Source organism: Myxine glutinosa, chromosome 9, assembly GCF_964187855.1.
Source record: "Myxine glutinosa chromosome 9, kmMyxGlut1.1, whole genome shotgun sequence".
Lineage (NCBI taxonomy): Eukaryota > Metazoa > Chordata > Myxini > Myxiniformes > Myxinidae > Myxine > Myxine glutinosa.
In genome coordinates, this window is record NC_136269.1 from 23,146,315 (window position 1) to 23,163,984 (window position 17,670).

Genomic DNA, 17,670 nt, shown 5'->3' on the forward strand with positions numbered 1-17,670 from the left:
TTTATAACATCCGAGTGGTAGTAACTTCCTTATCATACTATACAGCTCCTGAGATGATGAACTCCACGACTACATATTTAATGACCCTAACTGATCTCACCTTCAAGTAGGGTCAGCCAAGGGTGTAGGTTTGGCCCAAGTCTTTCATAGACTGGCTGGCCAAGACTGACGTTCGACTGAAGCCAATTTGAGCTGGAATTTGAAATTTGGCTGGGACACAGGAGACAGCAAGGCGTTCCCAAAAGACAACTATTTCCCAACAGTTTGGTGTTTTCCCAAATCCCATTATTTCCCAAATCTCAGCTATGTCTATTAAGTGATTTGATAATTTCACATTTACATCTCAGTTCAAAAGTTGAACATTTTTGATGAAGTGTTGCGAAATAAAAAAGCATGACAAGTTTTATTTAAACTCCATCATATGAGGGGATAAAGTTATTGGAGCATGGAATGAAGGTATTGGAAAGGGTGTTGGAGAGGAGGATAAGGAAGAAAGTGAAGATCGACGAAATGCAGTTTGGATTTATGCCAGGAAGAGAAACGACAGATGCGCTTTTTATTGTGAGGCAGTTGCAGGAGAAGTACATGGAGAAGAGGAAGAAGTTGTTTCTTGGGTTTGTTGATCTGGAGAAAGCATTCGATAGGGTTCCACGTGAAGTATTGACATTGGCATTGAGGAAGTTAGGAGTGGATGAATGGTTGATCAGAGTAATTATGGCAATGTACAAAAGAGCGCGCACAGCTGTAAGGATGAAGGACGGGAACAGTGGTGAGTTTGAGGTGAAGGTGGGAGTGCACCAGGGGTCGGTACTAAGTCCACTACTATTTGTAGCTGTGATGGAGGTGCTGGCTCAGAACATAAAGGAGGGTTTACCGTGGGAGTTGTTGTATGCAGATGATCTGGTCTTGATTGCAGAAAGTATGGATGGACTGAAGGAGAAGATGAACAAGTGGAAGGAATGTATGGAGACAAAAGGTCTGAATGTGAATATGAGAAAAACGAAGGTGATGGCAAGTGGTAAAGCATGAGGTGAGGTGGAAAGAACTGGGAAGTGGCCGTGTGCTGTGTGCAGGAAGGGTGTCGGAGTGAATTCCATTCAATGTACAATGTGCGCTGAGTGGGTTCATCAAAAATGTAGTGGTCTGAGAGGGTCATTAACCAGTGTGGAAGCTACATTCAAATGTAAGGTGTGCACAGAGGGAGCTGCAGATGGAGGAAATGTTGAGTTGGATCTTGGAGACGGCGTGAAGCTGGAAGGTGTGAAAACATTTTGCTACCTCGGAGACATGCTGAATGGAGAAGGTGGATCAGATTCGGCAACGGTTGCTCGAGTGAGATGTGCCTGGAAGAAGTTTCGGGAACTGAGTGGCGTGCTGACGAGGAGGAGAGTGTCGTTGAAGCTGAAGGGAAAGGTGTATGCTGCATGTGTGAGAAGTGTTATGATTTATGGGAGCTAGACATGGGTAATGAACGTAGAGTAGCAACGAAGGCTGGAAAATGTGGAAATGCGAATGGTTCGGTGGATGTGTGGAGTATCGTTGAGAGAGAGGAAGACAAATGATGAATTGCGACAGATGATGGGAATCGAGCATGTGATGGATGCTGTGAAGAGAAACAGTTTGAGATGGTTTGGTCATGTGTTGAGGAAGGATGAAAGTGACTGGTTGAGAAGAGTGATGGAAATGAATGTAGAAGGAAGTAGAGGACGGGGAAGACCGAGAAAGACTTGGCTAAAGATGGTCGAAGAGGAAATGCGGGCAAGGGGGTTAGCAAGGGGGGATGCAGAAAATAGGGCAAAATGGAGAAGATTGTCATGGGGACCGCAAGGCTAACCCCCGCTCTTGCAGGGAAAATGGCCTTAAAATGCCTGTTGTTGTTGTTGTGTATCATATGAGAGGAGGAATAATGGAAAAGACTGTGAAGTTCACTTTTGTAGCCCGTTCCTGGCCATGCTCGTTCCAGAGCATCAACACTGCTGATCTACCTCCCCACGTATCGGCGAATGCTGTTGCTGCAAGGCTCCTCCTCAACTCTAAAGTTGCCTCAACTAAGCAGACGCACCGTGAAGTCCATAAGGAACTCTCCAAGACCATTTAATCATCTCCTCCTACATTCCTGCTTTCTTCCCCCTACACCAGGGCTGGCATTGACACCAGCCTTTCGTCCACCAAAGTAAGGAAAGTAGCAGGATTTGATGGCATATATCCTGAATTCTTGAAGATCGACTTGGGACCTCACGGATATGATTGGTTGGCCTCTCTTTTCACTAACATCCATGCTACTGGAGTCATACCATCAAACTGGAGAGAGGCTAAAGTTATTGACATCCTTGAGCCAGGATAACCTGCTGCTGAGACATTTAGCTATCGGCCCAAACCTTTGCTATGTACGACATAGAAGTTGTTTGAGCATGTCATTCTGGCCAGGCTCTCTCCACTGGTAGAGCCCAACCTTCCCAACGAACAAGCTGATTTCAGACCTGCTGGGGTTGTGTTGATCAAGTACTTGCACTTACCACCCACATTAAGGATGGCTACCAATGCATGCTCTAGACAAGTGTTGCACTAATTGACCTTTCATCAGCGTATGATATGCTATGGTGACGTGGTGTTAAGTACCACAACAAAATGACCATAGTGTTTTATCAGTGCATAAAAACCTTTGTATAATATTTATCCTGATGTTTAATACAAAATATTAACTTTTTAAAATGTACCCATGTACATTAAACAGGGTAATCCCATCATTAAATTCATCGGTTCCTTGTCGACGAATGCCCTTGTCATGAATACATCGAAGGCAACTTGCGTCTCTGACCCGCATGTGATTTTTGTACAAGCTCCGCCATAAGCCTTTGATAAATGTACAAAAGGAAAATGTCAAAACGTATTTTATCATCAGTAGATGGATCTACATATAGCCTGGAGTCAAACGCTTACCTGTCTGTTTGAAGTTCCTGACTTTGGTAAGATTGTACCTGCGGCAGTGAAAAGGTTATGGTGAGATACATTTTAAAAGTTTTCATTTGACTTTGATTAACACATTCATACTTTTAAAGGAGCATATTTCTGTTTCAAGAGACTCGGGGAAATTGGCACCTTGCAGATTTTTCATTCAGTCGACTTTGGTGTGGATACGAATACGACGGTAACATCACGCCAACAAAAATCCGCACCTTAACGCATGCACGTAATCCTGCATACGATACCTATGGTTAAGGGATTCTATAACAGGTGCATACCAATGGTGCAAATGCGAAGGCAGATGATAGCTCAGCCACGAACAAAATCCATGTCTACAACTGCAAATTCCAACCATTCTGATTTCATTCCAGATATTCTCTTGGATTTGGAGCAGACTTTTCTCAAAGTAAGGTGCCAGGAAGCGGAACAGCAAATGCAATTACATGTAATATCAACATGAAAGGGCCCGAGAAGTGGCCTTTGGGAAATGAGATGTAGTGAAAAATTAAACAGCATTATATCTGATTAAGTGCTTTCCATTTTTGTGTTGTTAGCTACAGAGAGATTTCCCTTGGATAGCATGATGATCCAAACATTACGAGTCCAATATGTAAAACGGAAAATGAATGCATTGAAGGAATCTTTCTTATGTTCCTGAAATTGATTTGTACGAGGGTGGTTCGAATTTTACCTGGAATTTTATTTTGCAAAATAAACAGTAATTTACGAATGCAGATTGAATATTTTTGAGGTACATTTGAGTTAATAGTGTTGGAACAAATATCCATAATCCCATTTCCTGATTTAATGAACGCAGTGAAAATCAATACGACGGCAGGTGAGAGGATATGGGATGGAACAGCAAATAATTCTGAAATTTATTGGTCAACAAAAATATCGTTAGGAATAATGATGCAGTGATAGTGTTAATTTATTTGGAATATATAGATAACGCTTAATCTGCATGTTTAGACCAGTCGTCTTGTTATGACCCCAAGTCGTGTTGCCAGGTACCCTCATTCCCCCGTTATTCCTTTGTAATTTTTGTAAAAAACTACCTTTATTTTACAAACTAGAAAACCCGCTCCCTACATGAGTGGCAATGGGGTGGTGGGAGGTTGGGGAAGGGGCAACCTTAAGTTTATGGTGGCCATCCCAACTTAGTAGAACGTTCCCATACACACCCCAAGTACAACCACCAAGTTTCAACGCATTTCGTCCCACAAACAAATAAACAAGAACCCCCGTCGTTGTAGTTGGGTTGTAGTTGTAGCTGTAGTTGTACCCCCGTCGGTGTTTGTTATCTTAATCGTGTTTTGCTTGGCTCTTAGTTTTTTTCCCTTCTACCCCGAACATAATACTCTGTCTAACGTTCTAAATCCCCACCTCCCCCCCCCCCCCACCCCCAAAAACCAAACAAACAAAAAAAAACCAAACAAACGAAAAAAAAACCAAAAACATTTATTTTCCTTTCTCCACGTGTACTGTTGACTCATCCTGTATTTTCTGTCCAGGTGTGCTGTTCGCCCCGCCCCCATTAACTCCTTGCCATCCACCGTTTGCCCTTCACGTGACTCGTGGTGGTCCCTCTCGGCTCTTCCCCCGTTGGTATTTTTGTGCACATAAGATTGTTCACGGTTCTGTTTAAATATTATTTAAATATGTATAACCTTTCCCCTTCAGTGTTTTACTCAGTGGTATTTTACAACACGCTGTTTTTCTTCCTATTTAAAAGGCTTTTCTCAATTTCCTCTCCAACTCATTCCACCTCAAAAAAAAGAAATTCAATATCTTATACGTCTCCCTCACTACTTGGTCTAAATTCACATTCATTCCATCCCTCCTCCATCATTCTGAACCGGATTGCTAACTTGAAAATCACAACAAACCCAATTTGTTTTCAATGTTCGTCTTTCATTAATCATCCACTTTCTAAACTCCCCTCTTGCCCCTCCCATCCAAATCCCTCCCCCTGCCCCTCCACTCCTGAACTCCCCCCTTGCCCTTCCTCTCCTGAACTCCCCCCTTGCCCTTCCCCTCCTAAACTCCCCCCTCACTCCTCCCCTTCAAAACTCCCCCCCAACCCCTCCCATTCAAATCTCCCCCCATACCATTCCTCTCCAATTCTCCCTCCTCCCCCCTCCTCCTCAAAGCTGCCTCCTCCCCACTTCGTCTCCCTTCTATCTCATACCTCCACCCCCCCCCCCCCAACCTTCTTCTTTCCTCTGCCCCCCCTCAAACAACCCCTCACTGTGCCTCATCCCTTCACCTTCAAACCTTTCATCCTCCTCATCCTTCCCTTTCTTGGAACTCTTCTGCAATCGCTGACACACAAACAACTGCTCTCCCTACCTCCCCCTCTCATCCTTCATCTTACCCTACTCCTCCCCTCCTCTGTCCTGTACCGATGCTCCCCCTCTCTCTTCATTAACGGTATGGACCTCAAACATCCGGGACCTTCGCTCAAACCTGACTGATCTCTCCATACAGGTTGCTTCTGACAATCCAGACTTGATCTGCTTAACAGAGACTTTCCTCCTTCAAGATGTCTCTGATTCCTTAATATCTCTTCCTGGTTACTCCCTCCTCCGGTATGATAGACCTGAGCCTCGGCCTGGTGGTGGGGTGGCTATCTTTATCAAAAACTCTCTTCCTCACTCTCCTTGCACTGCCCTCTCTCCTCCTCACCCCCAGGAGTACCTCTGGCTACGGCTTCCTCTCCGCTCCCACCTTTTGTTCATATGTGTTCTGTACCGTCCCCCAAACAGTGATGACTCCATCTACATTTCACTGTCTGACAACATGGACCAACTTCTATCCACTCATCCCAACTCTCTCTTCCTCATATGTGGTGACTTCAATTGTCATCATGCCACCTGGTTGGGTGTGGGTTCCTCTCTCACCAGTCATGGCACCTCAGCAAAGGACTTCTGTGACTCACTGGGATTGACACAATCTGTCAATTTCCCGACCCGGATCTCAGCCAATGGAGTATCTTCTCTTCTAGACTTGGTTATGACTAACTTCCCTGCTAATGTCTGCTGCTCTTCTTCTGCTCCAATCGGTTCTTCTGATCATGTGCTTGTCAAAGTGGACATCTCTCTGGCCATTCTCAGAGAGCCTCCTCAGCATCGACGAGTCTGGCATTTCACTCAGGCCGACTGGGACGGTCTTCAAGCAGCCATCAATCGTCTGGATTGGTCTCCCATCTCCACTGCCTCTGACATCAATTCTTCCTGGGAATACTTCCAAAGCAAACTGATCTCTCTCATGCACAGATTTATCCCATCTCGCCTTCAGTTGTCTTACCCTTCCTCCCGTCCATGGTACACTGAATCTTGTGGTGAGGCAGTTGCCCTGAAACAACTTGCCTTTGCCTCTTGGAAGGCTAATCCAACTGAAGGAAATCTCAGTTCCTTTCACCAAGCTCGGAACAAGTGTGTGTCTACCCTCAGGAGTGCCAGGAAGCACTATCTCTCCTCACTCAAGAATGAACTCTCAAACCTGTCTCCTTCCTCCAAATCCTGGTGGCGTCTGGTCAAGTCCGTTTCTGGTGTTTGTTCCCCCTCCATCCCCTCCCTTGCCTCAAATGGCCACACAGTTGACATCGCACATGACAAAGCCGAATGCCTCAACTCTGTGTTTGCCTCAAAATCCTTAGTCCCAAACCCATCTCTCTCTGTTCCCACCTTTCCCAGTCGAACCAAACTGCTCCTGGACTCTGTGACCTTCTCTCCTGACAAGGTGGAGGAGTTTTTGTCAAACCTCGACTCTGATTCTGCAACTGGACCAGATGGCATCAGCCCACGGGTCCTAAAATCCTGCTCTGCCGCTCTATCTCACCCTCTCTCTGTTCTTTTCACACTATCTTTTGCTCAAGGTCATCTGCCAGCATCCTGGAAATCAGCAAACATTACCGCTTTACACAAAAAAGGTGCAAAAACAGATCCTTGCAACTACAGACCAATCAGCCTGCTCCCAATTATCAGCAAAGTCATGGAATCCATCATTGCTTCGGATATGAAATCTTTCCTCTTCTCCAATGGCTTGATCTCTGATCATCAATTTGGTTTCAGACCAGGTCACTCTACTCTGGACATGCTGCTTCTGCTGTCTCAACAATGGATGGAGGTCCTCAATGCCAAACAGGAAATCAGAGCTGTCTCCCTTGACATATCACGTGCCTTCGATACGGTCTGGCACCCAGCTCTGCTCACCAAACTCTCCTCCTATGGTATCCATGGAAATCTCCATGCATGGCTTGCGGACTTCCTCTCTGGTCGTAGTCAACGTGTGGCCCTGAATGGATTTCTCTCATCTCCCCTTCCCGTTCAGGCTGGAGTTCCCCAAGGCAGTGTGCTGGGCCCTGTGCTTTTTCTGGTCTTTATCAATGATCTCTCCGACTCTCTGGAAAATCCTCTGTATCTCTTTGCTGATGACTCCACTCTCTGCCGCTCCATTCCTCTTCCCTCAGATCGGCAGTCTGCAGCCTCCTCACTCTCTGAAGACCTGGACAAAATCACAGACTGGTCAAACATGTGGAACATGTCTTTCAATCCTGACAAATCTCACACTCTTACTATGTCTCTCCGAAAAGATCGACTGGACAACCCTCCCATCTACTTTCTCAACAATCCTCTCCAAGAAGTTCTGTCGCTCAAGCTTTTGGGTCTCACCATCTGCCATGATCTTTCTTGGGAAAACCACATTTCCAAGCTGGCCTCCAAAGCCAGTCGCCGACTGGGCATCCTCCGTCGTGCGAAGTCCTTCCTAGGCACACCTGAGCTCCTCACCACATACAAGGCTTTCATCCGCAGCTCAATGGAATACTGTTCTCCCCTATGGGCTGGTGCTCCTGCCTCACACCTGGCTCGGCTTCACGCTGTTGAATCCAAAGCTTTCAGAATCATTGGAATCTCCCGCGATGAAGCTATCTCTGAGGGCCTTTCACTCACTCACCGCAGGCAGGTAGGTGGTCTTTCTGTCTTCTACCGACTCCTCTCCGGCCTTGCTCCCCCAGCTCTCTCTGTGCTCTGTCCCCCAAATATTCCTACAGGTCGCACAAGATCTGCCAGCCACCCTCTGATGGTTAAACTGCCGAAATCTCGGCTCTCTGCTCACCTTCACTCTTTCATTCCTCTTTTCTCCCGCCTCTGGAACAAACTCCCACACTCACTTCAATCACACTCCTCCCTCCAGGTCTTCAAAACAGTTGTTCACCACCATCTCTTATCTTCCCCCATCCAAAGCCTTGATCTTTTCTACCCCCACTAATTCACCCCAGATCCACCTTGTTTGAAATTCCAACTTCTTTCCTGGAAGTCTTGGCAGTGTCCATATGTTTTATACCTCTCCCACCCCCCCCCTTCCCATGCCGCCCCCCCAAAGCCCTCTCCCTCCCACAGTTCTCTCGATGTCTCCATGTCTCTCGGTCCCTGCTCTCAAATGTTGTGTTTGTGTCCTTCCCCCTCTCTCCCCATCTTGTCTACCGCTCCCGATGTTATTTGTTTTGTGTGTCTGTTTGTCTTTCTGTGTGATTAATGTTCGCTCTTTCACGAGCCTCGATCTTGTATACAAAAAAAAAGAAAAAAAAAAAAGAAAAAAAGAAAGACATGTATGTTTCAATGCACCCCCACATCCATGATGACCATAGTGGCCATAGACTGTTACTTGCAAAATCAGTTACTGCAACCTTGCCCTCTGGACCTCATAAACAATAGGCTTCAGGCTTTTGATTGATGAACCAATCCAGTGACCCAATATGCAACTTCTGTTCAAATTTCAAATAAATCAGATGAAAACCTTGGTTGTGATGTTCTCATTTGCTTGCTGAGGATTTATGTTCATCCAAAGCCTTTTGTTATGTCCTATTACCATGATGTGCTGTTTTACCTTCATAACCAAGTAAGCAATCTTGGCCTGCCGCCTTACAGTTAGTGGTTAAGTAATAATAGTTTTGTAGTACCCGGTCATGCCCGATACCTGGAATGGGTCCGGCGAGTCTCAATATATGAATGATCGTTTTAAGGCCATTTTCCCCGCAAGAGCAGGGGTTAGCCTTGCGGGTCCAATGACAATCATGGTTCCCTGTTTGAGGCAACGTTTTTATGGCCGGATGCCCTTCCTGGCGCCAACCCTTAGTCACCTCTTACGATGCGCAGGGATACGGTGTACCTATTCTAAACCGGGGTACACACCGGGATCATTCATCCCAGCAAGCTGGTACTCAATTTGCCAACCTCGGAAGGCTGACAGGCTGAGTCAACCCCCCTGGTGTTCATTTAGCGATCGACCGGGATTCGAACCCAGGATCCTAGGATCCCAAGCCGGCACCCTAACCGCTAAGCCAACATCAAGCTTATCACCAGGTCAATATATGACCATAGCAATCAACAGTTTCAATGGCCTCGGCTGGATCACGTGTCCCATTGCCATAAAACCGTGCTGTTGAGACCACCAAATCAGCCGAGTAATACACTAATTAGCACCACACATCCTGTCTCTAATTAAGCCAAGCAAAGCCACAGACGCATGGTGCAGTCTTTACAGGGCCCTCAGAAAGTATTCAGGCCCCTTAACTTTTTTCACATTTTGTTGCGTTACAGCCTGAATTTAAAATGGATTAATTTGAGATTGTTGTTGACTACATAATCTCGCATTAATGTCAAACTGGATTTTTTTTTGTTTTGTTTTTTTGTACAAAATAATTAAAAATGAAAAGCTGAAATGTCTTCAGTCAATAGGTATTCAACCCCTTTGCTATGACAATCCAAATTGAGCTCAGGTGCATCCAATTTCCTTTGATCATCCTTGAGATGTCTCCACAGCTTGATTGGAGTCCACCTGTGACCAATTCAATTGATTGGACAAGATTTAGAAAGAAACACACCTGTCTATACAAGGTTCACCAGCTGACAGTGCATGTCAGAGCAGAAACTCTACCATGAAGTCCAAGCAACTGTCCATAGAACTCCGATAGAATTGTGAGGAGGCATAGATATGAGAAAGGGTATATAACAATTTATAGATTGTTGAAACTTCCCAAGGGCACAATGAGCTCCATCATTAGGAAATGGAAACAATATGGAACTACCCAGACTCTTCCTAGAGCTGGCCGTCCGACCAAATTGAGCAACAGGTCAAGAAGGACCTTGGTCAGAGAGGTAACTGAGAACTCAATGACCGCTCTGACAGAACGACAAAGTTCATTGGCTTAGATTGGAGAACCTGCCGGAAGGACAACAGTCTCTGCAGCACTTCACAAATCTATGCTTTATGGGAGAATGGCCAGACGGAAGCCACTCCTGAGAAAAAGGCACATGACACCAAATCTGGTGTTTGCAAAAAGGCACGGGAAAGACTCTGGGAGCTTGAGGCAAAGATTTTGTGGTCTGATTAAACAACAATTGAACTATTTGGCCTGAATGAAAATCACCATGGCTGGAGGAAAACGAGTATAGCTCATCACCCATTTAACACCATCCCTATCGTGAAGCAAGGTGGTGGCAACATCATGCTTTGGGGATGCTTTCAGTGGCAGGGACTGGGAGACTTGTAAGAATAGAGGGGAAAATGAATGGAGCCAAATACAGGCAAATCCTTGAGGAGAACCTGCTTCAGAGTAAAAAAGGCCTTAGTCTGCAGCGAAGATTTACATTCCAACAGGACAATGACCCCTAACATGCAGCCAAAGCAACACTGGAATGGCTTCAGACCAAGAACGTGAAAGTCCTTGAGTGGCCCAGCCAAAGCCCAGACTTTGAATCCTAGTGAGAATCTGTGGAAGACTTGAAGATTGCTGTTCACCGACGCTTCCCATCCAACTTGACAGAGCTTGAGCAAATCTGCAAGGAAGAATAGGAGAAACTCCCCAAATCCAGATGTGCAAAGCTGATAGACATACCCAAGAACACTGAAAGCTGTAATTGCTGCCAAAGGTGCTTCTGCAAAGTATCGACTCAAGGGGTTGAATACTTATGTGAATTAGATATTTCTGCATTTCATTTTAAATTATTTTGTGTTGTAGTCGCTGGTCATGCCCGATACCTGGAATGGGTCCGGCGAGTCTCAATATATTCCAAAAGATTTCATCCAAAAGAAAATCTCAATATTATCCAAAATAAAATTTCCACTTTGACATTATGGGGTATTATGTGTATATCAGTGACAAAAAATCTCAATTGAATCCATTTTAAATTCAGGCCATAACACAACAAAATGTGAAAAAGTTAAGGGGGTGTGAATACTTTCTGAAGGCACTGGATGTGCGACATAAAAAACTGCAGCCAATTAACCCTCAACGACCTTTCCTTAATTACCAAAGGAGGGACCATGACAACCCGTGTTTTGTTTTCAGAAACAAAACAGACAAAACCAGTGAAATGCGGGTGTCACTTGCCATCTATGCAATTGATCGTCCTGAAATTGAAATAATTATACAGACGTATTATTTCGATGTTTTTGAAACAAAGGCTGGTGATTGTGAGGGTGTTCATTTGTGTTTCATGAACATTCTTTCGTGTTTCATGATCAATTTGAATGTTGTATTGTCACTTGATATTGTTATAAACAAACTACAGTAAAACACGTCGGATGCCGACATGGCTCCAACTTATGCGAGGTAAATGCAATTTATTTTGCTCAAATGTTCTGATCATTCAACGTCTCTTTCTTTCATTCTTGCCTTGTCCTTGAAGTTTCCTGCTTGTACAACATTGTCTCGTTGAATATAATAATTATTATAGTGGCATTCATAGTTGTTGGTTGATTCGTTTGGAACAGCGAATTCCGTGAAGAAACACTACAGATTACTGGATTTAGTTATATCGCTGTGTCAATCTCTAGAGCGGTACATTATCAAATTAAAGACTGTACATTATCCTTTCTAAGAAAGATTTTGGGCCTCCTAGTAATCCTGCCAGAGAACTAAGTTCGATAAAAATGATAGGAACTAAGGAATAAAGCGGTTCGTGCTACCAGCGGGCGTTGCACTTCTAGCGCACGCTCACTGCTCACGCTCGCTTGCTAGGCAAGATGGAGACTGCAAGAGAGATGGCCAAACTCTCTCTGTATCTCAGAAATACAGCTCTGCCACTACCTGATACGTGTCCAACAAATCAAATGAATAATCGGATATCCTTAAATATTTAAGCATTAGGGTCTGGCAGGCACACCACAATCGATAGACAATAAGGAATCCACAAGACAAGAAGAGTTCCTGGGCAAACCCGGCAGAGTCCTGCAAGAGACTGTGGTCGATTCCCCAGCAGGACAATGTGCCGCACATCCCGGCAATGGATCGTCACACATGCTCGTTAGGCTGAGTAGAGGAGAGGGCACAACCTTGGCTCCAGTAGGGTGTGGCTCTGGCTAACTGGGAGCGAGCGAGGGGCTAAGCTTCTCCTCCAAAAATTCCCAACAACTCGCTTCCATCCTCACTCCGCCCTTTTATCTCCTCAGGATACCATGACATTATTGGTGTGCCAAGCCCCTCCCCTCTCTCTCCTATTGGTCGCTAACGTGGTCCGTGGGTGGGCAAACCCCTCCGTGACCCTTTCATCTTGGCGGCTGCCAACGACTACTGGGAATGCTCGGTCTGGTGGTAACTACAACTTTCGTTTTACACCAGAACAAGCATCTCAAGGCCTAGTGAACACTTAAACGAGAGACATTTAGGCAGATTTACAGAGGTAAGAACATTAAAATGGGGTCAAAAGGGTGAGGGGTTTTAGACACAGATACTTAGGAGTGGGAGATGGCATTGTAATTTTATCCAGGTCTGCAGAGAGTGAAGAGGCTGCTGCCTGCAGATTTGAGGGATGAGATACGGAGCGGCAGAGAGTGGAGTCATCAGCAAAAAGATAAAGAGGATTTTCCAGAGAGTCAGAGAGATCATTAATAAAGACCAGAAAAAGCACAGGGCCCAGAACACTGCCTTGGGGAACTCCAGCCTGAAGAGGAAGGGGAGATGAGAGAATTCCATTGAGAGCCACATGTTGACTATGACAGGAGAGGAAGTACGCGAGCAGGGCGGGGTGCCAGACCGTATCGAAGGCACGAGATATGTCAAGGGATAGGGCTCTGATTTCCTGTTTCGCATTGAGGACCTCCATCCATTGTTGAGACAGCAGAAGCAGCATGTCCAGAGTAGAGTGGCCTGGTCTGATTCCAAATTGATGATCAGAGATCAAGCCATTGGAGAAGAGGAAGGATTTAATATCAGAAGCGATGATAGATTTCATGACCTTGCTGATTTATTAGGAGCAGGCTGATTGATCTGTAGTTGAAAGGATCTGTTTTTGCACCTTTTTGTGGAAAGCGGTAATGTTGGCTGATTTCCAAGCAGATGGCAGATGATCTTGAGCAAAAGAGAGGGTGAAGAGAACAGAGAGAGGGTGAGATAGAGCAGCAGAGCAAGATGTTAGGTACAGTTTCGGAAGGTCCAGATGCCGTCTGGTCCAGTTTCCGAATCAGAGTTGAGGTTTGACAGAAACTTCTCCACCTTGTCAGAAGAGAAGGACACAGAGTCCAGGAGGAGCTGGGTTCGACTGGGTAAGGTGGGTACAGAGAGAGACGGATTTGGTACACAAAATTTTGAGGCAAACACAGAGTTTAGGCATTCAGCTTTTTCACGTGCGGAGTCAGCTGTGTAGCCATTTGAGGTAAGGGAGGGGATGGAGGGGGAACAAACACAAGAAACAGATTTGACCAGATGCCACGAAGATTTGGAGGAGGGAGACAGGTTTGAGAGTTCAGTCTTGAGAGTGGAGAGATATTGTTTCCTGGCTCTCCTGAGGGTAGACACACACTTGTTCCGAGATTGGTGGAAGGAACTGAGATTGCCTTCAGTTGTATTAGCCTTCCATGAGGCGAAGGAAAGTTGTTTCAGGGCAACTGCCTCACCACAAGATTCAGTGTACCATGGACGGGAGGAAGGGTATGACAACTGAATACGAGATGTGATAAATCTGCGCATGAGAGAGCAATTTACTTTGGAAGAATTCCCAGGATGAGTTGTCAGAGGCAGTAGAGATGGGAGACCAGTCCAGATGATTGATGGCTGCTTGAAGACCAAGCCAGTCGGTCCGAGTGAAATGCCAGATTCATCGGCGATGAGGTGGCTCTCTGAGAACGGCCAGAGAGATATCGACTTTAACAAGTGCATTTTCTAGCAAATGTCTTACTTGTAGAAAAGTTTTGCTCTTAGCTAGCTCTCCGACCACCTCAAGCTCCTCCAGGATGCATGCCTTCGTCCAGTAACCAACTCCTGCTTAACCTCCCGAAATCCAGGCTCACTGCACACCTCCACTCTTTTGTTCCTATTTTCTCGCATTTGAAGAACTGCCTTCCCAAGGCTGTTCAATCCCAACCTTCCCTCCATAGCCTCATGCAAGCGGGAGGGAACATGGTAGAGCACAGCCTCCGCCAGGCTGATTAGTTTAAGACTTTAAGTTCTGGATCCCACTGATTGGCCGGATCTGGATTTGGACCTGAACCAAAATCTAATCGGCTTGTTCTTGTCACTCACCCAACTCATCCACCTAGATTTGTCATAACTCGTCAACAATCTTTTGAGATATCATGCTATATATCATTTTGGTCCCATCTCTCAATGGTGAAGAACCATTTTAAAAATTAAAAAATCTTGTATCCGGATTCGGATCTTCACCCCAATCCAATCATTTCGACCTTGTCATACACCCAACCTGTCCACCAAGTTTTGTCTGAATCCGTCCACAACTTTTTGAGATATCTGGCTCACAGACAGACAGACAGGGGTGAAATAATAACCTCCGTCTATCTTCGGTGGTGGAGGTAATAAAGTTAATAAGGTTGTAAGGCCATCATCAAATGCGGAGGTAAATGGTGGAATGACATTACATGAGACTTCCGTCGAAGTATTTTCATCAATGAATTAAAAATTATTTCCCAGTGTCTAAAAATAAATGAAGTAGATGCAATGAGAGGAAAAACAGGGCTGTGGTGCATATGGTTTTGATTAGTCCAACCTCTAAATAAAAATGAAGAATAAAAAGAAGGCCATTTATCAAGAAAGTAGTCATCAATCATCAGCCCCTCACCTGCACATTTTCAGGACGTGGTGCTGCTTCTCGTGATGCATGTGACACCTCCTTTATAGCCACTGGCTCCCAACGTCCTTGTTGCTGCTCATTTGCGGATGGGGCAGAAACTGATGCAGTGTGCTGCAGTGAAGCAACCATCGTGCACTTAGCCGATATAGGTAGTTGAGCGGTGTTAAGCATGTCCGATCCATCCAGTATGCTTTCATTGCACAACAGTTGTAATGATGTCGTTTTCTTCAAAATAACAGGATTATGCATTGCACTTGGTTGTGTTATTACAACGTGCCCTTCCACATATTGATCTATTCCTGTTACCGGCTGTGCTGAGCCTCGCTGCGTTGTGCTTTGTTGTATTGTTGTTGGTTGTGACGTTTTCCCATACGGTGCCATAGCGCCCTGCTGCCCCTCGGCGCATTGTGGAACAACAACATCCGCACCCACTATGAGTGCATGCTGCGCCATACTCAACCCTTCTGCACTGTTATGTGGAGAACAGTGCAAGACCACACCAGTATGCTGCACCATATCGGCTGGAGAAAAATGTGCAAATTGACGTGGCGATGAAGCACAGCCATTTCCTGACATGACAGTCCGGCATGCATTGGGGTATATCTGGGAAAGTTGGCCCAATGCTTGAGTCGCTCCCCAAGCTGGTTCCAAGCATGAAGAAGCAGAAGATGTGAGAGGTGGTGTGGAAAGAGGTGTAAGCAGTGAAGGCGGCGGTAAAGGTTGAGTGGGTCGTGAATGTGTAGGTGAAGGAGGTACGAGGCAGGGAGGTGCAGGTGATGTTGGAGTTAGCGGATGAGCAGGAAGAGATCGAGGGTGAAATGGGGAAGGGGAAGTAGCGGCCTGGTTAAGAGGGGATGCAGGTGCCTGGGGCACATATGGGACTCCAGAATTCTGCAAATCTTGAGAGAACGACAATGTGGATGATCCAGATGGATGATATTGACCCCATGCAGGTCGCCAAGTCTGACGGGGCTGCAAGTGTTGCTGCAGGGCCTGTAAGGTAGCTTGTAGTGCAGGACGCTGCCAGCCACGAGGTGTACCAACTAATGCAGATGGAGATGACGTAGTACAGTTGTCAGGTAGCAGTGACTGCTCTTGCTGGTATGCCACACTGTAGGATCTACCTTCAAACACAGGCCCTGAAAACTGGTGGGGCGGTGGTGGCTGGGGTGGCACAGAACATGGGGACAGCTTTGCAACTGAGACTGAAGCATGAGCTCTGTATGGTGGGAGCTGCTGCTGCTGCTGCTGTTGCAAGGGCTCTCCTGTTCTCACTTCACCTGCTATAAATCCCCTGGCTTCTAATGCAGCCAAGAGACTGGGACGGCGACGTGCAAAGGCGTGGACAAACGAGTCCAGTTTCTGCTGACCTTTGACCTCTGGCACCAAAGGCTCAGTGGGAGGTGGCAGAGGTAAGTGAGGAGAGGTGCCTGGTGCTGGGTTAGGATGAGGCCAACTTGCTGGACGTGTTGGCTCTGGCGTGTGCAGGACTGTAATCTCAGGAGTCAAAGGTGGCCTTGCATCATTCCCTCGACTAACCACTGTAAGATGTCCAATCGCCTCACCAGAATCCTTCCCTGGCATGGCCTCATTTTGTTCACCTTCCTGGAGGTTTGATTGTGAAGCCGTGTGCAACACCGTCACTATGGCTGCTCCTGTGCTTCCTGCACTCTGCACAGGGCTAGTGGGTGGGGCAGGTTGGGCAAGTGGAGATAAAAGTTCGAGGACAGGTGGCAACATTTGTTGCACAAGTTCAGGAGTCATGACTGCACCAATTACTTCTGACGAAATCCCTGCAGTGCCTCTACCCTCCTCGCCAAGGGCCATATGCTTGTGATGCGCTTCATAGTGACGCCGTAATGAACGAAGGTCACAGTAACTTTTTCCACAGTTAATGACACAACAGCCGAATGGCTTGCTCTTCTGGTGTGTCACCATATGGCTGGCACTGTGGAGCATGGAGAAAGCAAAGCTCAGTTCACCCATAGTGTGCAGAACACGATTCCAAACACCAGAACTGAATAGGCCCCTCGTTTTCCCCCAAATAACCTTTGCAATCACTCCTATCGGTTTGTGCAATTACAAAAAGATACGCTATCATTTCATTAAAGATTTTAATCCTATAAGAATTGCCTGATTTCTAATTTTCAGGTAGTTTGATGTAACTTGGCAAAAATTTGATATACAAGAATACAACAACAACAACACCAACAGGCATTTTAAGGTCATTTTCCCTGCTAGAGCGGGGGTTAGCCTTGCGGTCCCCATGACAATCTTCTCCATTTTGCCCTATTTTCTGCATCTCTCCTTGCTAACCCCCTTGCCCACATTTCTTCTTCCACCATCTTTAGCCAAGTCTTTCTCGGTCTTCCCCGTCCTCTACTTCCTTCTACATTCATTTCCATCACTCTTCTCAACGAGTCACTTTCATCTTTCCTCAACACATGACCAAACCATCTCAACCTGTTCCTCTTCACAGCATCCATCACAGGCTCTATTCCCATCATCTTTCGCAATTCATCATTTGTCTTCCTCTCTCTCAACGATACTCCGCACATCCACCGAACCATTCGCATTTCCACCCTTTCCAGCCTTCGTTGCTGCTCTACGTTCA

The 17,670-nt window shown here is 46.0% G+C and overlaps 1 protein-coding gene across 1 annotated transcript in view; it reads right to left on the reverse strand.

Moving 5' to 3' along the window:
• The window catches only part of LOC137435559 (uncharacterized), a 142,258-nt gene that overhangs the window by 51,972 nt on the left and 72,616 nt on the right, over positions 1-17,670 (reverse strand). Inside the window, exons 5-7 of the mRNA XM_078784188.1 lie at positions 15,363-17,004; positions 15,045-15,167; positions 2,941-2,978 (exon numbers count right to left, since the gene is read on the reverse strand). Of these exons, the coding sequence (XP_078640314.1) occupies positions 2,941-2,978; positions 15,045-15,167; positions 15,363-17,004 (1,803 nt within the window). The remainder of the gene's footprint in view (positions 1-2,940; positions 2,979-15,044; positions 15,168-15,362; positions 17,005-17,670) is intronic.